Source organism: Xiphophorus couchianus, chromosome 23, assembly GCF_001444195.1.
Source record: "Xiphophorus couchianus chromosome 23, X_couchianus-1.0, whole genome shotgun sequence".
Classification (NCBI taxonomy): domain Eukaryota; kingdom Metazoa; phylum Chordata; class Actinopteri; order Cyprinodontiformes; family Poeciliidae; genus Xiphophorus; species Xiphophorus couchianus.
In genome coordinates, this window is record NC_040250.1 from 12454846 (window position 1) to 12480002 (window position 25157).

The 25157-nt window shown below is 38.7% G+C and overlaps 1 protein-coding gene across 4 annotated transcripts in view; it reads right to left on the minus strand.

Annotated features, from left to right (window-relative positions):
- LOC114139260 (protocadherin-1-like) overlaps positions 1-25157 on the minus strand; it is a 198278-nt gene that overhangs the window by 80955 nt on the left and 92166 nt on the right. For all 4 annotated transcript variants that reach the window (XM_028009074.1, XM_028009072.1, XM_028009075.1 and 1 more), the window contains one exon: positions 12747-12966. In XM_028009074.1, the coding sequence (XP_027864875.1) occupies positions 12747-12966 (220 nt within the window). The remainder of the gene's footprint in view (positions 1-12746; positions 12967-25157) is intronic.

The window sequence follows — 25157 nt, forward strand, 5'->3', positions numbered from 1 at the left end:
AAGTTGAGAAAAGTCAGGTGGGACAACATGCTTAAATGTCATGTTGAAGGGTTTTTCCAACTTTATCCATTAAAATCTCTTATTTGGTTCATAAATTTGACACTTTTCTTATATTTGTGAAAACACACTTAATATCTTGTGTTCAGAGACGCTACGTTCGCTGAGTAACCTTTAACACCTGGAGAAGTGAATTCATGCCTCTGTGGGATTTTTCCCTCTTTCACTCAGCAGGGAGCTCTTTTAGATTTCAAGTGCTTTTATATTTCATGCCAATAACGAAAACTGGAGCTGACAGAAAGGACAGTTTGACAGTTTATTCCAGCAGCAGTTTAAGAGCAGAGAAGGCAAACTCTGAAAAGAATACAGAGCAGCTCGCTGCGCTGAATATTCATGAAGATAGTAATGCATGTGGCCTCTATTAAAGGTTACATGTCTGGAAATAAACTAATAACGGAGGGGGACTTTTGAAGAGTTCACCTTTAGAAAACAGAACCATATTATTCATTTGAGGCTCACTGTTCAGTGTTATCTAAGTGATAAGGACAGAGTTATGGTGTGCTCCACAAACTTGACAGAAGAAGAAGCAAAGAAGTATTTTTTTGTCTTTTTGTATTCAAACAGTTTTACTCACAAACACATTAAACAAACTGATTTCTGCAAAAATTACATTAATCAAACTCAAACATGAACAGGTGAATAAATTAACAATGTCTTTTTATAACTGATTTCTTTTCAAAGTCTTTTTGTAAGTTTCTGAATGACCTCTGTGATGTGAAAAGAGTTTCATCAGAACTTCTTCAATAGCATCAAAGCCTTTAAGGTCCTCTCAGATTGAACAAATGTTTTCTGCAACCATACTCCCTGTGATTGAATGTGAACTCAAACAGTGGGAAGCTATCTTAACCCAGAGTTGAAAGATGAATAGAATGTTATACATCTATATTACTACTTACTCTAACAAAGGCGTTGTTCCGATCTTTTGCTTTTACAGCAACTCCATCTGTGTTACAGCCTTCACTCATGAGAAACAGAACTGGGTCTGCGATGTAAGGCCTTGAGTTGAAATCCGAAGACCTTGCATCTCCGAGTTCTGCTCTGGCGAATTTGGCGCCAGAGCAGAACTTATGCTCTGACAATTTTATTCCTCTAAACTCAATAGAAACAGTTTAGGGGGTTTGGGAATTTGATCAGGATTTCTACTTCCCCCCTTCCTCAGGTTTTCCGGGACCAACTCGCAGGCACAGCTAGAATCCTGTAAAGCATCTATTCTAGTGATGCATCAATCAATCAGCCAGTAATCATAGTCATGTACTAGTTCTGACCTGTCATATTGAGGTTAAATACTGTTATAAATGAAAATCCCGTTAAAAGCTATGCTGTTTGTTTAATTTTGTTATGAATTTAGAAAATATCTTATTAAGATAATAGATAAATGCCTTGGTGTAGAGGGTGGTAATGACTACTCCATACATTTTCTGTTGAATTTTGTACAGTTTCATCCATCAATGAACTAGTAGAACATTTTTAATTTTGTCTTTTACAATCAAATGCTGTTATATTGAATCATTCTTTGTAAAGATAAGTTTACTTTACAGGCTGGTTCTTAGGTATATCTCTTTTAGTTTAGGAATGACATGGTATCCTTGAGAGCCACCAAACAAAGTTGGTAACAACAGATAATTACGTGTAACTGCATATGCAATGAAACAGTCAATAATACTTGGTAAGTTAAAGGATGAACGGATAGAGATGGATGGATGGCTTGATGGAAGAATGTACAGACAAATGGGTGGATATATTGTTATACTGATGGATGAATAGACAAATGTTGGACGGATTGATAAACATTGTATGGATTTATGGATGGATGGATGAGATACAATTGGAACCTTGTTAACGAGCTTCTCAAACCTAAAATAAAATACCTCCAGCAGCTTTAAATTTGACAAAGCAAAGTCCTAGGTTTCAGAGTTCCTACACTCACAAACACACACACACACGTGGTCGTACTCTCACTATCTATATCTCGGTGTAAGAAAATAATCCAATCATGGACTCACAACAGCATCTGTGCGCTGCAGTGCTCAGCTCCAATGCCACTGTACATCAGTCGAATCCTGGCCGGGCTTCGATTTACAGCTACTGCCAAACACACACAAGCGCACGCGCACACACACCTTCTGTAGTGTGCAGCGGCCACCACAGATAAGCTCAAATAAACAACAGAGCTAGAAAAATAAATCCACCTCCCTTCTCTCTTTCTGTCTCCCAGCGGATGGGAGAGGGCATCCAAAGAACACCGCCTGTTACTATAAAGCTTCTTGACATCGCATTCACTAACATATAAACACACACACAATGATACAAATAGGAAACAGAGAGGGAGGTATGGTTCCACAGGGAGGAATCACCTCTTCTATCGTTCTACAAACTCCTTTTATCTGCTGGCTAATGAGGAGCACACACAAACACAAAAACACACACTTAAGAAGCCTCATGCATGCACACACCTCCTCAGGACCGAGGTTTCATCAGAGTGTCTCTCAGCGAGTGTCCCACTTCTAAAAGGACCACTGCTTACATCGTTATGTAATGTTTTGGTTGAGGATAGAAGATGTGTTTGCAAGTGCGTGTCTATGTGTGTGTTAAGCTCAGAAAACCTTTGAACACTCAGCCTCTTTCCTCAGCATGACGTGTTGTAACACTACAGGCTCTAATGAGTGTGTTCATGTGGAGAAGCTGTATATGTGTGTCCAACAGCATCTCTATTATTAGTCAGTAAAGAGCATTTCTGCAGAGTAAGCGGTTGCCAGAAAAGTGGATGAACAAGAAAGATTCAGGTAACTTTTGTTTAGTTTAGTTTAGGTGAAGTATACACCTCTACATCTCTCAGACAAAATAAACTCAAATAAAAAAATGTATCCTACTCATGTATTGATACTCCTACACCCACCTCTGTCCCTTTACCGCTGGAATGTATGACCTCAACAAAGTAATTCGGAGACTGCATTGGCAATTCATAGTCCTCTTGATCAGAAAACAGGATTAGCAAGTTTTTGACATGGTGCCCTAAAAGTTTTTCTTTTATTTATTTATTTATTTTATAATAATTCCAACAAGGGAAAAAATAATTTAATTCACCTATTCATTATTTCTGGTTTATTTTTACTGATGTAGCAGGTTCCGAATGTTAGCCTAGACCGTAGCTCAGTGACAGTAATGAATTTCTCCGCGGTTATTCCAATAGTCCTACCAAATTCTGCGTGTCTAAAAAATGGCCAAGGACTCATCCAAGAAGCATCCTTATTGAATGTTTGAATCACGTCTCCTACAAAGGTGTGATGATTCTAATCAGAGACATTCAAGAATTCCATCAGACATTCCCAAAACTTTATTTCCCCCCGACTATAAAGAACCCCACACTCACTTGAACACAAATGCCTTTAGGAAAACATTTGAAATTTGCTCAATAAACGGACCAGCGTTTACAAAGGAATACCTTTTATTTTCATAACACAACTTCCAAGGTCATTTTTCTTTATTTCTTTTAAAGTAATTCTTGGTACTGTGGGATCTATTAGGATCTTTACAGTAGTCTCTAAGCTTCATTAATATTTGACATAACAACCATATTTCCGTTGGCGATCTGCTGGGAGCTGCTGCCTGCGCAGTGCAGCTCGAATTTTCTTTTACTTTGAGAAGATAAAAGTTTACAAATGTGGGAAAAACTAAAAATAATATGCTATTTTCAGGAGAATATGGCTCACTTCAGGGAGTTTCTGACAGGATAGAGACGAACTGTTGACCTCCAATCATTACCCACCCGAGAGAAGGTGGACTAGGAGGAGGAGGGAAAAAAAGAGGAGGCAAATAGAAAAGCAGGGAATGAGAATCCCGGAGGAGGAATGAGAGCAACTAAAAAGTCACTTGAAGGAGGTTAGAAGGAGATGGAGACAGTGGGAGGCGATCCGCTTCACTGGGAAGAATGCGTGACCTCTTGAACCCTCTCCTTGTCCCATTGGATTTACAAAGTTTAGAGGAACAAGGGTTTGGCTGGAACTACATAAAGAATATGAAGTGTTCCCACATAATTATAAGAACAATAGGAAAAAGTCACAAATTGTCTCTTTGTTTTGTTTTGAATGGAAATAAAAAAACATTTGTGTTTTCAGTAGCAATTTAGATGGTAGCCAAAATTTTGATAGAGATCCTGAAAATTTTAAAATCTGCAGGATCAATCAGGTTCTCAGAGATTAATAGGAGACAAGAAGATAATTAGATTTACATGTACTGTCATATTCCTATTAATGGGCATTTGCATTTGATTAAAGAATATAGTTCAGAGATTTTAATGTTTGCAAGGAAACATTTTTCTTCAATGACCTGAAAACTTTTCCAGATCAGAGTAAAATTGCTGTTTCTTTGCATTGAGCCTCTGAATTTGTTTGGGCATCTGTTGAGGATGGTTTGTGGAACCCTTCCCAAACAAAGGTGTCATGCCTGTTTCTCTGAAACGAGGCCTTTGGACAGACCAAAGACGTGGTGGAGAGATTATGTTTTACAATCTTCACAATTCCTTAGAGCTTAAAAAGTTTTCAATCTTTGACTAAAATGTATATCTTTAGAAAAATGTAGGGTGTATTCACACCAAGGTAGTCTTCTATTCTAATTGTTTGGTCTGGACCAAAAGTGTACTCCTTTTTCAGTTTGGTGTGGTTTGCTTTCCATTTTTGCAACCAGACTACAATTTGTAAACAAAGTCAATGACCATTGCGCCGACTGGACAAAAATGGCAGCGAAGGGAAAAAAATCACAGAACAGGAAAAAAAACAAACTTGAACAGAAATGCAGCAAGCATTTGTGCCGTTATTATATCTGTAATAGCATTTTGAATGTCAAGAGAAACACAGGTTTTGCGATTTGATTTTATAACTTTGGAATGGTGTCAACAAATGCTCACTGCAATTTGAATGAAACAAGCCTTTCTTCTCCCCCCTGACCCACAACATGCTGCCAGTGGCATATCTAAGCAGAAAGCAACGGGTCAGGTACGATTTCAGTACGATCAGAACATGCAGTAGTAGCGCTAGCAACATTGAGGGTTGATTTTAACTGTAATGACCAACAACACTGGCTTGTGAAGTCCAAAAGGTAATCGGTGCAAATCAAGGCCAGTCTGTATTCACACCAAGTGAATGGCACCAGACCTCAAAAAGTGGGTCTCAGTCCAGTTGTTTGGTCCATACCAGAGTTCACTTTGGTACCTGTACACAAGGTCCAGGCCAATGTAGAAAAAAAAAAACTCTGGTCCTGAAATGTGTCAGATGTGAATACATCTTTATAATATGTCAAAGTCCTGCAAAGTCAAGGCAAAGAAAAATTAGTCAAAAGCAAAACACGCTTGTTTTTTTGTTTTTTTGCCAGTTGTTTGTTGATTCTTGCGTTGTGTGTGAATTGTGAGACAGGTATTTTTTGTTTTTGGGCATGTGCACTGACTGATGGCAGCTTTTGAATTTCGTTGTTCTTGTGACAATGACAATAAAGATTTATCTTATCTATCTTATCTTATCTTATCTTATTCCAGCCCGAACCGTGAGTGGCAGTCATTCTCAATAATAGGTTCCTTGTTCATTGCACTTGGTGATTAAACTGGCAAAATGAAAAAAAGAAAAGTGTAATTTTCTTTAAAGAATTGAAGCACGGATTTAAGATTTCAAAATGTAAGAACTATTGGAAAGTTCTATGTCTCACTTTGTATATTTAAGATGTAAGGATCAGGCGGCAACAGACATTTCTGACCTAGAATCAGACTGAAACCTATATGACGTGTCCCCATCGTCCACATCATTCTTCAATCTTTTTCACAAGCAGATGAAATGTTTTTACATTTAAAACGATCCCTCCCTGGGAGGCTCATCTAACTCACAACACATGTGTCAATAGAAGCAACGCTGAAGCGGCTGACGTCACTCTGCAGGCTGCTCTCATGACTTTATCAGGAAACCAAACTGGGGGCTGATTAAGAGCCGAGATAGAAAACCTCACTGATGTTCTGCATCTCTCATCCGAGTGTGCTCGGCCGAGTTTGCAGCGGTTTCTACAGCTCTCAGTCTGATGCAATCAGCAGATAAAAAGCCTACATGTGAGTGAGTGTGTGAGTGAATGCACGCCCACACGCACGCACACATATTTCGTAAGGCAGCTTGTTATGCAGCAGCTTCTCTTCCTTTTTTGGATCCTTCAATCCTGAATCTATTCACTTTTTTTTATCTTTTCCTCCAATTTATGAGTAAAACGAAAAAAAGACAAACAGGCAATCAAATCCCACACACCTCCCCCATTTATTCCTCCCTCGCATTTTGGTTTTTCTCCTTTTCCCATCTGTCCATCCCTGACAGGAAGTGGGTGCATTAGCCGAGTGAAGACCGGCTGATGGAATTAACATCCATTATCTGACCATTTGCAGAATGGAGAGTAGAATAAAAAGCAATGGAATAGGAAGACTGAAGCGATAGCAAGCTATCACCTCACAGAACAAACCACTAAATGTATTTTTCATGTTTGTGTTAGGTTTTTATGTGTCCATGCGGCCAGTTTGGTCAGACAGCGAACCTTTAAGTCTGGAATCCTTTTTGAGATGACAAATCTTATTTAAAGACTGAAACCTGTCTGTTAGTGCTTTACAGCTCTGCTGGTTCCTGTCAGCTCTGAGCCCTGCTTTTCCTGCTGAAGATGTAAAACTTTCAAAGAAAGAATGGCTCAGTGATTTTCTGAAACAGCTGAACACTGTGCTTTTTAATCAGGCTTAAGGGCTGGGTTTATTCTGAAGTGAATAAAGGCAGGGTTAGCATATTCCTCAATGTGGGATTGGGTAAAAAATTATTTAATTATTATATTTCTTTTATTTATAAGATTTACAGAATGAAACAACGCAATATGATAAACACATAATGAGGAACAATAATGTTTGTCAAATAATAATAATATTATTGATCTGTCTTTGGTTTCAGGACAAAGTTACTACCAATGAAATACAAGTATCTGTAGAGTCTTTAGTCTTTATTTATCTTGTTTCCCAGAGGGAAAAAGTGCAAATCTACATCAAAAGTCAGGGCTAAAAGTATAAGATCAGGATAAACCCATTAGCCAACTTTAATGGGACATATACAGTACATGTATATTGTACAATTAAACTGAAACAAATAAATGAATAAAAATATGTGTTATTGGCTGCCAAGAGGCTGACAGTATGATTGAGGAAGCTGTAGAAATTTCCAACAACAACTGGTGGTGCTATCATGTGACAACCATATCCTGTAATCTCCATATGTCTGGAGTATGGAGCAGGGCTCCAAGAGAGAAGATTTTCACTCTGGAGAAGGCATCCAACTCTGACCAAAATCTCCCCAAATCTTGGTTTTGTTAAGGTGGATGACATTACAGACTGTTCCAAATATAAGTCAGATTGCACATGAAATCTGCAGGCAAACAACAGATGAAACAAGGTTTCATTTTTTTAGCCTCACAGTGTGTCCAGTTCATTAAAAGCAACAAAGGGAAAGCTTCATCCAAAGAAAAGTTGAGCTTTGTAACAGATTACCTGAAGTCAAGAACTGAATATAACACAATATCCATCCCCAGAAGAGGGATGTGGACAAGATTTAAAGTTTTGCAGGGCAGTGTGGAAATCTTACCAAGTTAAGATGTAGTATAATTATCTAGTTCTAACAAAGCAGACTGAATGCTGAAATTAAATCAAGAGGTGCTCTAACTAAACCCAAAGTGAGGTAAAAACAAACATTTACTTGAATACTATTGATTTTAAAATTACTATCCAGATTGTTTCATATATTTACTTGTAAATATATGAAACATCTAAGCTGCACATATGTACTTTAAAGATTGTTGGTTTTTGTTTTGAGATTTTTACTTTTTCACAACCTAATATTTTTTTTCTAATCTATGAAATTTTGGGCATATTATTTGAGATTTCCTGTTAAGCTCACCTAAAATTACCCAATTACCCCTAAAAATATAACTTCTGAAACTGTTTTTCTTTTTTGTACAACACATTCTAATATACAAATGTAATCTTATCACCACTTTTTTTTACCTGCCTGATATAAATTTTATTTAATACCAGTTTGGGAATCATATATCATTAAAGTAGTTATTGTGTTTAATAATATCTCCTACCATGTTGTTATTTTTAATGCATTCAGGAATAAAACTACTAGAGTTATCTACAAACAAATCAAATACAATCTTATCCTCAAAATATGCTGTCCATTTCAGGTCGAGTTGGTATACAATGTAAGCAAAGACAAAAAAAAAAGAATTATTCTCTTTCCTTTAGATATTATTCCTGATGCAGAAACAAATAAAAAACCTAGATTACGGGGAAACATATGAGGTAAATATCATTTACAGTCCAAGCCTTACTGTGATAAAAAAAAAAAAAAAAGATACGAAAGGAGCTGGCATTTTCCAAGTACAATGAAATAGCATCATCAGGAATGAGAAGTGATGGAGAGTAAAGTGTATCAGTGGGAATGTGTTAATCCTTGGAATACAGGCAGTAATCTGTTGACCTCTCAGCTCACACAAAGCACACATTTCCTTTGAAAAAAACCCATCTCCAGCCCAAACATGTTTAACTATCAAAGCACAGGACTGAAACAACATCATCAACTCCGAACCTAAAGCTGACCTTAATCCAGTGTGTGAGGAGTCAGCTACTTTCTCCTGGTCTTTATCGCCATCTCATACACACACACACACACACACACACGCACACACACACACACACACACACACACACAAACACAGAGGGTGGCAGTAGCCTGTGGGTGTGCAAGCAGCTGTGAATAATTGTGTTTACAGATGGTATATGTGCGACCTGTGGGTTCAACGACACTTCTCAACCCCTCGAAGAAAGACAGAAGACAGCTGTGACATTTAAAGTGAATGTCTGTCTTTCCCTTCCTCCATCCCTTTCCTTCTCTCCCTCCTTCTTTTATTCCTCCGCCCGCTTCAACTTCTTCACCTCACTTAGTTTAATTGGCATAAGTGTTAACGAGGCGTTCCGAGCCAAAGCAGAACAATAAACAGCAACATAAGTATGAAAAGATTGGCGAATTGCTACTTCAAAGTTTCATTTGGTTCCATGATGTAGGTAAATTGGCTGTTTTATTTATACTTCAGGGAATGTCGCTTTAGACACTAAAAGCCACCTGCTAGTGTGCATCATTATCTAAATGTAAAGTTATCATGCAGAACATACAAGTAGCTCTTATTCCTGTCTTGTTTTGATTCATCCTCTTGCAATTCGCTGATTATTGGGATAAATTATGGCTTTTACGCTCAAGATGTTCTGTGCTTTAAAGATTTAAATGAGGCTCATCGAATATGCGGCAGAGATAGAGGACTGTGGATGGATCAGTCATAACCATCTCTGAATGGTTTTATATTTGTGCAGCAGTTGCGGAAAAATCTGGTCAAAAAGATTCAATACAATCTCTCTTCAAAACCACAGAGCAGAGAGAATTTTTAAGCACACACTTAATTTGTTTTTACTGATCTTGATTGATTTGCAGCTCATTTCCAACAGTCATATTTAACTGCCTCCCTACGAACTGCATGGTTGGCTCATAAAGCAGAAGTGAGATAAAGGCATTCTGATTCAAGGCATGCAGAGAAACATCGTAATTTCCCGTTAGCTGATATGCAAAAGTGTAAGACAGCTGAACGCTCACATAAATGCTATATCTGTCAATCAGTCAAAATCTATCTGTAAAGCATTTGTCACACAGAAAAGAGTAACAAAAACGTAGCTTACACCATTTAAAAGGTTAAAAACAAACAATCTTACTTTAACTACGATGTGATCAAAATCAGTGCCGTGTTGAAGCTGTTTTTAAATTGAAAATGAAATAATGGGCATGAATATGATTTTTTTTAACTGTTTACTATCCTTTTCCTCTGTTTTTCAGTGACATTTCTATCTTGAAAACGAAGCACTGTGTCTCAATGTCAGCATAAATAAGAAAAAGATGAATAAATCAAAATTGAATATTGCTAGCAGCTGAAGTAAAGGAGTAACACAAACTTGGAATGAACCTAAAATGTACTGGCTAAATTAGATCATGAAAACATTTTCAATCTAAAACCTTATATGCTTCACCTTTCTTCAGTTTGTACAGATACAATGTCAGATTTACTTTCTAAAGATCTGATTAAATAGTTAAATCTGAAATTCACTCAAAGTAACCTCCAAATTTGCTTTATATAATTATTGCCCTTTTACCTTCACTTCTTCTTTCAGTTCAGATATATCAATTATAACACTGATTCTCCTGAAGTCAGACATAATTTTAATCTTTAAGTAAATTGCTTCAAAGATTTGCTTCAGTTTTGTCTATATTCCTGTTGTCTATGTAATCATTCAGTTAATCATAATGAAGTCCATGTTAAAATTTATCCTCAATGCCAAAGACGAGTTGGCCATTTTATTAGGTACACCTGCATGAATGTGTGAATGACTGAAGGCAGTGTAAAGTGCTTTGGGGTCCTCTGGACTTGATAAAGTGCTATGCAAATACAAGCCATTTACCATTTAAACCTCCTCAACTGCTTGTTACACAAATGCTGAATTAAGCAATCACATAGCAGCAGCTCAGTTCAGTGAGGCATCTAGATGGGGTGAAGACAAACTGCTTTAGTCCAGTCCAAGCATCAGAAAGAAAGGGATCAAAAGTGGCCCTGAATGTGGCATGTCCAAGATAGGCTGGTCTAAGTATTTCAAACTGTGCTGATCTGCTGGTATTTCACGGATAACCATCCTTCTGGTTTCTTAAGAATGGTCTGAACTAGAGAAAATATCAGGGACAAGCAGTTGTGTGGACAAAAATGCTTTTCTGGGGACGTAGAAGAAAGGGCAGGCTGGCTGAAGACTAGATGGAGTCAAGCAGTAGATAAATCATCTCATCTTGCAACCAAAGTGTACAGAATCCCATCTATGAACAGAACACACGTCAAATCTTGAAGGACCTGGGATTCAGCGCCAGAGGACCACAATGGGTGCCACTCCTATTAGCTAAGGACAGATGTTTTAGTTTACACAAGGTCAGCAAAACTAGATAAAGCAGTTTGAAAAAAGTTCTGCCTTTCTTAAATGTGTCTTGATTTGAGCTGTGACATTTAGATGAAGTATTTCAAACTGAGCACCCAAGGATATAAGAATTTTATATCAAACTCAAAGGTTTAGGTGTGTGGTTGTGGTACAAAGGTAGAGGCGATGTTTTCTCAGCACACTTTGGGCCCTGTAGGATCACCTAGAATTTTTTTTAACACCAGAGTGTGGAAAAATATTTCCTTTTAAGACCATATTATAAACATCCTATAATGCCTATTTTGAGCAGGCTAAAACATAAAGTCCTGCTAACATGTCAATATGGATCAGAATCCATATTAGGAGCGTAGGTATGTCTTAAGTACATTGTTAAATCGATGCAGTTTAAAAAGTGACAGTTCTGAAAGAGAAAGTTTGTCCAAATCAGCAAGTGTACCAAATAAAGTGGTCAGCAAGCTTACATTAAAAGTAAATTAGACTAATTTGACAAAAATAAACATTTGTAGGACAATAATAAAGAAATAGTGTTTGAGTTCCAAACATTTAGCTGTACTAAATTATCAAGTTCATTGCTAGATGAAGAAGTTCAATTTTGAATTAACACAGTACTGGAATTAATTGAGTACTGGAACTTAAACAAACATTTTGCGGGATGCACAATATGGTTTCTCACCTAAACCAAAGTTTGACATTTTCTGCCAATGCCCATGATTTGTCATTTGTAGTAATCTAATTCATAGCCTTACAATGGGAGACACATAAATTGGAACATTTCTTGTTGCATGTATCTGTTAAATACAGTCACATAAAAAAAACACATAGGAAATGATGAAATCAGGTGCAAATCCCTAGTAGCTTTGTTCTTTTTGCATCAAAACAATGAAATCAAAAAGTCACCTAATAAGAGTGGTGAACAACAAAACAGTTCACACTTTGTTTCAATAGCAAAACGAGAGAGAAACAAATTTGAGAGTGTAGCATCAATTCTCCCGTTCTCAGTTTTTTTGCTTCTGTCATCTGCTTTAAAAGCTAAAACACTTCAGTCAGGTTTGTACCTGTGGGGATGCTAGCATCATAGCACCTCCAAATGTGTCAGTAAACTGGATAAGACTGATTCCTCCCCAACCTGTTGGCAGTTTAAACACATTCCAATGTGTTTTCCTGTAACAGATTATGGCAGGCTCAGGAAGTGCTAACCAGTAAAGTCCAGGAGCCAGGAGTGCTGTGTATGTGTGTTTCCTGTTAGCCACCCTCTGTGCCTCCGTAAGTGGAGCTGATGGAGGGTTGAACTAAGTATGATTTACATAATTGGGATGTTAATTTGTTAAGCTGTGGGAGTTGATTATGTTGCATATTGATTGTGTTGTGCTGCTGTGAGGTCGCACACCTCTTTAACGAAGGTATACAGTGTGCAGAGCAGGGAATTGTGGGAATTTGATTACATGTACAGTGTTAGTTTTCCTGCTGACAAGGTGAGTGTGTGATGAAAAGTGTGTAAATGCATGTTGGTGTGTTTCTAAATCTGCTTATGTGTGTCTGGACCCCTCAGGGATGATGAATGAATGAAGGAGGTGAGAAGAGGAAAAGAGGGAGGGGAAACTCCACCTGGTCTTACCGTTCTCCGGGTGTTCCATCTCGCCGATGCTGCCATCAGGTGTGGTCCTCTCGTAGTGGTCTTCTGGCAGAGCTAGTGGTCCGATCCTGGGGCCCGATGATGACTTGGAGCTTGGGGTCTCTGACTCCTCCAGGCCACTGTCGTAGTAGCTGTGCTGGGATGCATCCTGCAGATCCTGGGCCTGGTTGGAGGTGGAGAAGGTTACTCGGCGGTGGGGCAGCTGAAATAAGCAGAAACAGGAAAACAAGAGGCATCAGTGTATTGCTTTGTGCTTTTTCATTACGGCAAGCTCTTTTATTCATCAAACTGATTCAAGTTTAGTTTGGTTCTGTGGCTTGAAGCAGTTACATTTCATCCCCAGGCCTCCCTCTCGTGTTAAAATGGGAGTTGCTAATGGAAAGATGGGTGATTGATTGTTTTATTCCGTCCAGTGTTTTGATTTACAAACCAGTCTGCTAGACACATTGACCTCAACAGCAGATGCTCTACAGACAGTAAAATTGATCACTTCAAAAGAACAATTGATAGCCTCTAAAGCAACGCCAGTTTATGTTGTGCTTCATCTAATACACCCCAGTCATTCAGTTGTAGCAAGTTTGCTTAAATTGAACTCACACCAAATGGCTATTATCTTTTGAAGTCCTGAAGTGGACATAAAATACAAATCCCATGTTCCTGAAAAAATAAGAAAAGCCTAAAGAATGTGTTAATGTCTTGAAAAAAACGGTGCCTCTTCACTTAGTAAAGAGGTTACTTCACTAACTAACCTTCTTGTATTTAGAAAGTACTAACACAAATAGATAAATATGTATGTTTTCACAATCTGTAGTAAATTTGAAGGATTCTACCAAGATGTTTTTGTGACTCATTAATATGTCACAGTTTGTTACAAAAGAACCCAAAGGATTAAGTTTTCTAAGAAATATTGACTTGACACTTCAGGCCAAAACATGGATCAAGATAACTTCACTTTGCTTCACCCCAAATTCGACTGAATTTGTCATATCATTAGACAAACTGGCAAATGCATTGGGAACAATTACAAATCAAGGACTTTTTATTGTCATGTCAGCTTACATTTACATGTTTGTGGTACGAAATGCGGACTGAGGTCCCACAGGCCCATTTAATTCAGTAGCAGCTGATCTTCTGGGACTTCCATAAAAAAGAAAAATAAAATAATATATATGAATATATATATATATATATATATATATATATATATATATATATATATGTGGTGTTTACAAAGACTAATCCAAAAGAGAGAAAATAGATAAGTATGTATGGATGAAAATGTTTTCTTTATGTAAAAGGTCAATGAAGAATGGTCTGGCTTGAGATAACATGCATAATATTGTTACAACCAATGTATGCAGAATCCATCCATCCATCAAATTTTTGTATACCCTTGTCCCTAGTGGGGTCGGGAGGGCTGCTGGTGCCTATCTCCAGCAAGCGTTTTGGGCGAGAGGTGAAGTACACCCTGGACCAGTCTGTCGCAGGGCAACACAGAGACAGACAGGACAAACAACCATGCACACACACACTCACACCTAGGGAGAATTTAGAGAGGCCAATTTACCTGACAGTCATGTTTTTGGACTGTGGGAGGAAGCCAGAGTACCCGGAGAGAACCCACGCATGCACAGGAAGAACATGCAAACTCCATGCAGAAAGACCCTGGGCCAGGAATCAAACCCAGGACCTTCTTACTGCAAGGCAACAGCTGTACCAACTGCACTACTGTGCAGGTATGCAGAATACCATCTGTAAATATACAGCATGCAACAATCTCAGACTGGTTTCTTGAACATGACAATGACTTTAGGGCAACATGAGGGGATTTATGGTCACAATTTTCATAGTATGGCTCTGCATTAGACAAACCTAAAGCAACTAAATAACGTCATCATCTTAATATGGAACAAGAGTGCTTAAAAATCTAAAATTTTATTGTCTACAACAATGTGGAAGCAAGTATATAAATAAATCTTGCACAGAGTTCACCACTAGGAGCTATTATTGAAAGTCTTTTGGGATCTCAGACATCATGAGAAACAGTTATGTCTCAGAGATTGATTAATCCCCTTGGACTCATCAGTTACTCAAAAAAAAACAATCTCAACAGTCAACTTCTGTGTTGTAAAACACAACAATTATTCTAGCTAGTGAAATGTCCCAAAATTGTTATCTTTATTCTTTGTTCTGACCTTTGAACTTAAATTTCCAACCGTAGTCAGTAGATTTAAGATTTTAGTGCTGGGATTGTTCAAGACATTTATTGCTCTAAAATGGTAAAACATTACAGACACCATTAGAGGCTACAATGTTCCCAAAGCCAGTCCCTGATCTGAAACATGTTAAGTTGGCAATGATGACTGATGGGTTGGTATGAATGAAAAGAATCACATCTTTTTCAAAATCACCCACCCAGTGGAACAGCTACTGGCTGCAAAAGCCCACAGGCTGGCAACCCACTCACTGATAAGTCAGCCAATATTCACATCCTTCCGCCAATATCATCTGTTCACCAAGAAAGGTCTAAATGAAGCCTGACCAAAAATGTTTAGGAGCAGGTTTATTTCACCATGTAAACCAGAACAGTCATAGATGCCAAAGTCAGTAATGTCCCTTTCACCTGACAGGCTGCTTTATTTCTTTCTTTCACCTAATTTAACATATTACACAAATAAAAATCAATAACATACAAACTACTGGTAAAACTCACAACAAGTTATCTTTTCAAAAGAATATTGACTTACTATGTCTTTGTTGTAAAGTGTAACATAGCCCTAACAGGTTCATTGTCACAGATTTTAATGGGTTTTCAAAATACATTTTCCTAATGAATTGTGAAATCAAGTAATTGGCCTGATAATTAGTGGGGCAGCTGAATAAGTCACCGGAGGTAATACTGTGCCTTCATTGAGTCTGAAAAATCAAAAAGATTTGTTGGCAACAAATTATTATTAGAATCAATCCTTTGTTAGCCTACACTAGAGCTTTCAAATAGGTGAACAAATACAGAAATATTAGTCTGAAAATTATTATGTATAAACATCACTGTTTGCACACTAATGCTAGTCTTAGCATTGCCTTTTCTTGGTTCACTGAAGGGTCTTTCTACACTTTGCAGCAGGATCGGGAAAAAAAATTGTTTTCTCTCCCAGTATTGCAAGAACAAAGTAATCTCTATGTTCTTGAAGGTTGTTCTTCACACATATTGTGATCAGAATTTTTGTCTTACATGCTGTCGCAAACAATGAAGTGGTTTTGCACCAGTGGGAAAGACACAAGAAGTCTTCCTGGATGTTTGCACTGTAGTTCTTCTGAAGAAAGAATGTTCTTCTTCTTCTTCTTCTTCTTCTTCTTGCAGCCTTGGACAAAATAAAAAACAAACAAAAAAAAAACTATGCCGGGGCGTGCTGTGGTGGCGCAGGGGGTTAGCACGCCCCACGGTTGGAGGCCTTAGTCCTCGACGCGGACGTCGCGGGTTCGACTCCCGGTCCCGACGACCCTTGCCGCATGTCTTCCCCCTCTCCTCACCCTCCTTCCTGTCTGCCTACTGTCGAAAAAATACGAGCCACTAGCGCCGCAAAAACTCTTCGGGAAAAAAAACAAAAAAAAAACTATGCCTTTGTACTTGCTAATATATCGACCTTTTGGCTGACACACATTATGCTCTATTTTCATAGTTACAGTATTCACAGTACTTCAGCTTTCCCACATTTTGTTATGTTAAAGTCTTTTCCAAATTGTATTAAAATAACCGCTTTTCTCAAGATTCTACATACACACACCCCCATTAAGACAACGCAAAAACAAACAAAAAAAACATTGGAGTGTTTATTTTTTTTATATATTTTTAAACAGATAATTTCTTCCCAAAGACACTGAGCAAGTCCACCAGTTGGCTCATTCCGTCAGCTTTACAGTCTTTTAAGCAATCCAACTGTTGGTGTATGTGTCCACCAGTTTAATTTAAAAATATTTAATCGAAAGGGAAAGCGACTAAAATGCAGGTTCAGAACAACAAAAAAACAAAACAAATGGTAAAATGTGCTAACTTTAAACATTGTTAACATTAAAAAGGTAGTGATAAAACACTTCCTGAATGTAGAACATGTGGTGAGCTATAATAACACAAACACAATATATTTACACTTAATCAGAGAAATGTTCAACACAAGTGGCCCCCTGGTGGGTTTAAAACACTAACTGCAAGTCGCCCTATTATTCCCCTGTTATTTATAACATTTCACTCTCATATACAAATGAGAAGTGATAACATGGTCTGTAACTACAAAAGTACTTAATGTAAACTATAGTGTAAAAGAATATCCAGTGTGTGTTTTTGTCATTAGAGTGTCTGTTCATGGTCAAACACACACTTCCTTTCATTTGTTGTGTGTCTTTCTGTGGGTGGAAGGTAACTGTTTGACTTCTGCATTTGATGGTTTTGTAATTAAAATACAATTAGCCTCCCTGTAGCGCCGCGGGGATGTTCGACAGCATTCACACTTACACAAGCACACTTTGTGCAAAGACAAAGAGGGCTGCCAAGAAAAGCGTCCTAATTCAAAGGCACACAATACACGGTCAAACACTTCAAATGTGCACAAACACAATGGACGGGCCAGCGCTACTGAAGAGCAACATCACTGGGTCGATCACTATGGCAACTCGGTGGTGTCAGAACCAGTAAAACCAGCAGAATAACTCCCAGAGCGTGAACACACAACCTCTCAGCTTCATCTATGCGTTTTATTAATCTGTCTGCATCTCAATAAAGCCAGTTTCAATAAGTTATGCAAGTGTAGAAGGTGATCAACCTCTGCATTCTGAATTTAAACCACCACAATTATGCATGCATGTCTATGTGATAACATACACTGTACCGCACTGTTCATATATTTATATATACATAATTTCCCAGATGGGATCAATAGAGTATTTGTCTGTCTATAAGTCATGCTTCTTTTCTTGTTTTTTTGCTTGAAAACAGTAGCTTCTACGACTGAGGGTCTCCTGATGCTTTATCACCTGCATTCCAAAATGGTTTGAGCATTTCAGCTGAACCTGGAAGGATTTAAAAATACCTGGTTCATCTCAGTGTGCAGGTGAAAACTGCAATATTAGTGTCAAAGTGATGGAAAATGTGCAAAACTAAAACCACAATGGAGCTCCCCCTTAACCTGTGCAGAGACATTGTGCTGCCAAGGCATCAAAGGCCCAGATCCCTGATGCTTCGGGCGACAGGCGTCTTCTGCAGGTGAACAGGTTCAAACACTCAGATATAACTGGACTCCGAGCACTCTCACTTCCTGTCTTCCCTCCCCGAAGAATGTAGAAGAGCTCAGAAAGGTCAGTTTGTATTTCTGTACTGGCACAGAACCAGATGTGTTACTTAAAGGAGGGGGTTTGTTCCACTTTTTCTACCAACTTTGTGAGATAGGAAAGAGTTACAACGAGGCGTGATTTTGTTCTGGATTTCCCACTGTGTTTGCTTCAGCACATCTAACACCTCATAATAATTAATGAAACATAACCAATAATTGAACTTTTTTGCCTGAGCTAACAGTTAATTTTCTGATTTTGTTGTCTATATAATTCAAAGACTGCCACTACAAGATTCCACTAGAGGGCAGTCCAGCAACCATATGGTAATATGGAGAATAAATTGTTGCTGTTGCATGTCTTTAAAAATATTTCTTTCAAAAAAGACATGTCAAACTGCTGTTTTTTTGTATTTTATTTCATTTAGATATCTAACACTGGCTTGCACACCCCCTCTAAGAATAACTTTGTGGTTGCATATCACCAGCTTTGATCCAGGGCATATGAACAGATGTTTTAGAAATGTTTCGCTAAATCAAGTGTCCACCCTTCTTTCCTTATCCAAAGCCTTAAGCAATGTCTGGAGAAAGCTTATTTCCATGACTCCCTCTTTTGGTCCCCACCACAGCTTATGACCACAGGAGTGAGTTGGAAAACTGAAAACGTAATCCATTGGTATGGCTGAAGTCTTCCTCTCCTTTTATATACCAATTTTCTGCCAGTATTTCAAATCTTTCACTTGTGACAGAAACTCAGCCCTAACAAGAAGCTGTGTCTAAGTATTTTCTCTTCAAGCTTGGAGCCGCTAACCGTCATTCTTCACACTCTAGAGCAATATCATCTGCAAAAGGTAGCATGCAAGTAGCAAGCAATTTGGTTAATTTCTATTGTCATTTTTTACTTTCAAAACACACACAGAAGTACACACACAGAATGTGGCCAATTGGCCAGCCTATGTAAACCTGTGAGCACAACGTTATATACAAGATGTTTAACATAGACAGGAATGTGCTTTATTGTTGACGATTTAAGAATTCCCAAGTAAAGACAACAGCAAAAGAAGAACAACTGTCTTTTTCTAAATATTGAGCTGCAATGCCTGCCTGGGATTTTGAGACAGTCTTCTTCTCGATCAGGTGTGTTTGGGAAAGCAAAGTGTGCCAGGTTGTGTTATTAATAACTCGTCGCTGCCTCTGACTTTCTCCGCTCAGTTTGCTGAGTGAGTATTAAGAAATAAATCACTTCCGTATTTACGGAGCAAGGTGTCTGGATCTCTCTCCCACCTGTCTAACACCACCACCGCCCAAACAGAACAGACAACCTCCCACCCTTTCTTGTTTGTTGCCCTTTTTGTACTGATTGCGTTTGCGTGTTTGTTTGATGGAAATAGAAGTGCCTCCTCAGCATGTTGAACTAAGAGAAAGTGGAGCAGATCAGAGGGGAGGGGGAAAAAAAAAGACCAACCAACATCAAGCGCAACCTCTACCTCAGCCTACACCCTGTCGCTATCCTTTAGCTGAACACCATGTCCTCGTCCTCCAGATGGTCGCACTGTGGATGAATAAATAGTTGCTGTTTTTCTGACCAGCTATGCTGTTCTCTTCTGCCCTACTTTGTGTCAAACATCAGCCCGAAACACAAGGAAGGATCCCAGAGAGGGTTGGGATTAATTAATGAACTTTTGTTATTTTTATGACTTTTTGATGTGAACTGAAGCATCACTAACAATAAAGGGATCCAAAATAGAAAGAAGGATGAAGAGCGATAACATAATCAAAAGCAGTATTATGAAATGTGAAAAATAGGGAAATATTACAGGCATGTAGCAATTTATTAAAATAGAAAAACCTATTATATATATATATATTCTCAATACAATACATTTTTAGATTTAAAACACTAATTCAAACAGAATGTTAATGTTTGAATGAACATGACCGAAACTCATTAAAATGATGTGTAATATGAACTTTGAATGACCTTGTAGACCTTATTCTACATTAGAAAATACTTTGAACCTTTATTGCATCCTTTTTGGAGTAGTGATGTTTTTATTTGTATTTGCATTTATGCCAGATTCTCTGCTGTTAGCATTCCTCCTACCCTCCAAACTGTATATAAGGAGCTGGAGAGAGTTTGTGGTAATGGCGATGAAGGTCAGTAATTAAGAATTCAAGGGAAAATGCTTCATCACAGCCTCTCTCTTCTGCAGAAAACTGTTAATGCTGCACTTTGTCGGAAGTTCCCCCCCTAACAGCTTCTCCACTGACGAATGCTCAGTCGTCTGCAGGTAAAACGCACATGAGCACTTATGTAAAACAAGAGAGGCATGATGAGCCATTTTTCCTTGAATCTGTAGTAACTGACCTTGATTACCATCACGGGGAGAGGCAACAGCGAGGCCGTGGATGTATCGTTAAATCCATCATGCAGAAAGGAGGAATTAAAGCAGATAAGGAGGATAAGAGGAGAGGAAGAGGAGCAGCGGGGGGAAGAGGAAGCTGGAGGAGCAGGACGAAGGTGGGTTGAGGCTGATAAGAAGTCCAGGTCGGTTCCTCTTCCTCTTGCAGCTCAAACTCCTGCAGGAGGTGATAGAGGAAGAGGAGGAGGCGCGTTCAGTGGGCCACATTGTTCAGAGATGATTAAAAACCAGTGAGAGGAGGAACGCAGGACGCCTCGCTGGGTGTTTGTCAGCCGAGACACGGAGAGGAAGATAACCAAGTGTGTGCATGGGTGTGTGTGGGTGTGTGAATGTGTGTGTGAGAGATCCTCATTACCTCCCTCTGTGGGAGATAAGAGTGTGTGAGGCTGCATTGTGCATGCTTATAAAAGTCTGTCCTTATCAAGTATGCATGCGCACACACACTTCTAAACCTACACACACTTATTATCACATGTTCACACAGACGCATACACACATTCGGACCACAAGATGAACGGCTGCCAGCAATAATTCGACACAAATGTGTTGAATCCCAGCAAAGAATGAAGGATGAGCTGAAAATCTGGAAAAAAGATGACCGGGGAGTGCCGCAACAAAGGAGGAAAAGGAGGTGTGAATATCAACATGTATGAAACATTTTGGTCCACTGACCCTTTAGGTCGTCGCGGTAATTTTCTTAAAGTATTCCTGGTCCAAAAAAAAAAGGCGATGGAGTCTGAGCAGCATCCTTAAGAAGCACGGCAACTCTCTGCCTTAAAAGCAGTGTGGCAATGTTATAAATTATTCAACACTTTGTCCAAATCCATCTCAAGTGTCGGATTAACCCCCCCCCAGGGCACAAACATGTTGTCGAGCCCCCACTCTTCTTCACAATATGTGTCATTTTTTATTATATCCCTCTGGCAGCGACGGACCAACCACTGCTCAACAGTGACTCATGACGGATGAATCCAAATTTCCATGTATCGGGTAATATTTTGATTATGTGACAGTAAATCGAATGCTGAGGGGCATTTAAAATGTTAATCAGGCAAACAAAATGCATTCACATCATCCTTCAGTTAGGCTCCAGGAAAACAGTGCCAGAGTAAAGCTGGCTCTCAGGAGAAAGTTTATGGGTTGTACAAGTCATTTTACACACTCCAGCTTAATTTATAGCTAAAAGAAAGATCAAGGTAAATATGGATTACAGAACTTTGTCATGAATTTGAATCCCTTTATCTATGCATCCATTCCTACAATCCTGCTTAGCAGAGGTTGGGTTACAGAAGTAACACGTCGAGGAAAGTAGGACAAATGCCTCTCCTAAGAGACATTAACTCTTCCTGAGCTGCATGGCGTTCTCTAGCTAAAAAAAAATATGGTTCCTCCTGCAAGTTCAGATTTCTCCTCTGGATCTTCTCCTAGTGGAAAGTATAAAGATAACTTCAACTGAGAGATGTCCCAAAGAGATGCTCCATTCACCTGCACTGAATCCTTCTGATTAAGAGGCAGTGACTTTAGAAGGGCCTGGACACTCTACGGTGGGAGCCAGTTTCACATTCACATATCATTATTTGGTTTGTGAACAGAAGCCAAAGAAGTATATCAGAACAGGATTTAATTATCCAGTAAATATTTTTATTTTTATTCTGCATCTGGTCAATAAAAGTTCTCAGAAAAACAAACAAAAACCTTTTGGAAAGAAATTTCAAGAAATCTTTGAGGGAAAGAACCGTTGCATCCTGAGAGAAGAAGTTGTTACGCAGAGTTTCTACGAGAATTCATGTAGCTACAACAGCCAAACTAATCCGCAGCTCCGTCTGCGTTCCTCAATTCGTCTTTCTTCCTTCCCATTCTTGAAGGTTGTGAGTTCGATGCTGCAGCGGGGGGCCAGCACTTTGAGAAATGGCCTGCTGTGCCAATCTGAGCAGCTTTGTAAGTTGTCTGTATTTGTTTACTGCTGCATGTAAGTTACACAGGAACAGGAGCAGAACATGTGCACACAGCTTATGCAGGCTGACTGAAAAGATGGAGAACTCAAAAATTTAAAGGGAAAAGCTTTCACATCTGTGCTGTTATTGTGGACTTTTATTACAGGAAAACATAAATTACTGAGTTAAGCATCCCATTGTGGAAATATAATAAACTTAGAATTTATTCCAATGGCATGGGAAACACTTAATTTGAAGTTGCCCTGTTGACTGTTCGATCAAGGTTCCCGTCTGTGACAGAATGTTGCCATTATATTTTCTTTGCAGTGCAGCAGAAAACTGAAGGACACACCACTAAGGAAGTTTTCAGAGCGGAGACAACATGGCTCACTTCTCTCCTTCAAAGTAACAGCAACTTGCTTCCCTTTTCTAGCACCTCCTGGCTGAAGAGCACCGCTGGTCTCATCATTTGCAACCCTGACTGTTTATGATTCTGTAGAAAAGCTTATGGGCATTTATAAAACTCAAATAAACACCTCCACGGGCAGTTTATCACTCAGATAAAATGCTAAAAGCTCGGACTGATAGAGTCCGATTGCTGATAATGGCCATTGATCGTGGAGCTGCAGAGGCAGCGAAGCAGCGCACAAACAGCAGCTTTGTGTTTCCATGTAAAGTTCCCACATGAATCCAAATGAAGGCACTGCAGCAGGGAAATGAGTTTCCATCAGCTCAGGCAGAAAAAAAACCTATGCAAAATACACTATGGATGTGTGTGTGTGTGTGCATGTTGGCGTGTGCGTGCGGGCGTGTGTTAGGGTGCGCGTGTGGGTGTGTGTGTGTGTGTGTGTGTTTGGTTTGAGATAAGCACAGAGTTTCACCTCAGAGGTACAACAACGGGAAAGAGAGAAAATATTTGTTTCCACAGCAGCTTTTACCCCCCTTTTTTTGCTTTCGTTGACTCGGTTCCAGAAACAAAACTCAACTCAGCTGACAAAAACACTTCAATGAGCCACATTGTTGCACTCAGAGACATGTTCCATTATCATCACAGGGACAAACATTTTGGGTTTTAGTGTTTTTTTGGCAAAACACCTCTCGCCTCATGTTGCTGCCTCTCACAATCACCAATCCTCCAGAAAGAACGGCCCACAGAAGGTGTTCTCTAACTTCTTGTTTCTTTGGTAGGAGTTTTATGAGACTGAACTTCATGTAGCACAAAAAGAAAATAAATACCAAATATTGAGAAGCATGTTAACAGAGCACTGTAAACCTAGCAGATTGCCATTTTTGTGTTTGTTGACATTAATGGATAAAAATGCAGAATTATTTTAATGTTACTTGGAACAAACATCTGTTTTACAAGTAAGCGAAAACTCTTAAAGTTCAAAAGTCTGATAAGAATTTATTTAGCTTCTTATTTACCTCCAACTATTCAAATCTTGTAGAGAACATAACTAAGCTTTGCTTAGAGAACAAAATATGCTACAAACATTATTATACATTAAATAAGCATTAAATCAGAAAAGCAGAGTATATGTAAAATACAAATGGAAAATAAACAACCAAAAATAGCAGTATCACTTTCACTGAAGTTGCGGCTGTACTCATTTTGTCACCATTCCTGCCTTTTAGGCTGCAAGCTGCTTTCATGAAAAAGCTTTGAAGAACAAAAGGGACATAGGATATTAGGTCATTTTATATTTATTGCTAAAACATTCTCAAAGAAAGATTCAAAATAATTTGCTGAATTTGATTCGAAATAATTATAACTAAAATTATTGATGGATTTTTATCCTTAATCCCTGAAAGTGTTGGGAGAGGAATTTATTGTCTTTTCTGTAGCCTGAAATGAAGAAATGGATGGACAATGACTTGACCAAAAAGCTTTGTTATGTAGGGTCGCACTGTCAGGGGAAACATCAATTCGTTGAGTCTTGATTTAGCTGAAAAACTCTCCATAACAACAATAAAAACACTTACTTGACTTTGTGTTTTTATACTGCAAATAAAGAAGTCATGAAGTGAGGAAGGCCAACAGAAATGCCTCTATCAAGATCATGCTGCTGCTGCCTTTCAGCCTTCTCTGATTTGAAAATTTTGTAGCTGCACAGACAACATCCACGAGCCGATGCTTGTTCTCTGTCTCTGTGCAACAGACACTAGCTGTATCGCTGAATCTGTCGCCCAGCATCAGTCTCACATCAACTCTCTCAAAGCAGGTCAGCTGACTTTCTCTCATGTGGTTCCAAGACTTCACCCGCACACTTGCATTCCTCCTCGCTGAAGGTGTGTGTGTATGTGTGTTATCAGTGAGGCAGTAAATCTAGTGTTGCACAGGAATCCATAAGTCTGGAGCACCTTCACCTCCAGCATCGCACGCAAGTCACATCCTCTGGTAAACAGCTTTTAGAGTAGGATTCACACACACACATGCACGCCCACAATCAACAAAGTAAATGTTTTTTCATGTTTATTTTATGTATATATCTATCTATATATATACATGTATATATATAGATAGATAGATATAGCTATATTGATATAGATATAGATATATGGATATGTATTCAAAGCTGACACTGACAGAAACCCTGTACTTCGAGATACTCAGCTGAGAGAAATGAACTTGAATAAATCTGCTGCTGCTGGCATTTTTCACTCTGCCACCTCGCTGATCCATCGCGTGTCTCTCAAACTCTGAGATCAGTGAAC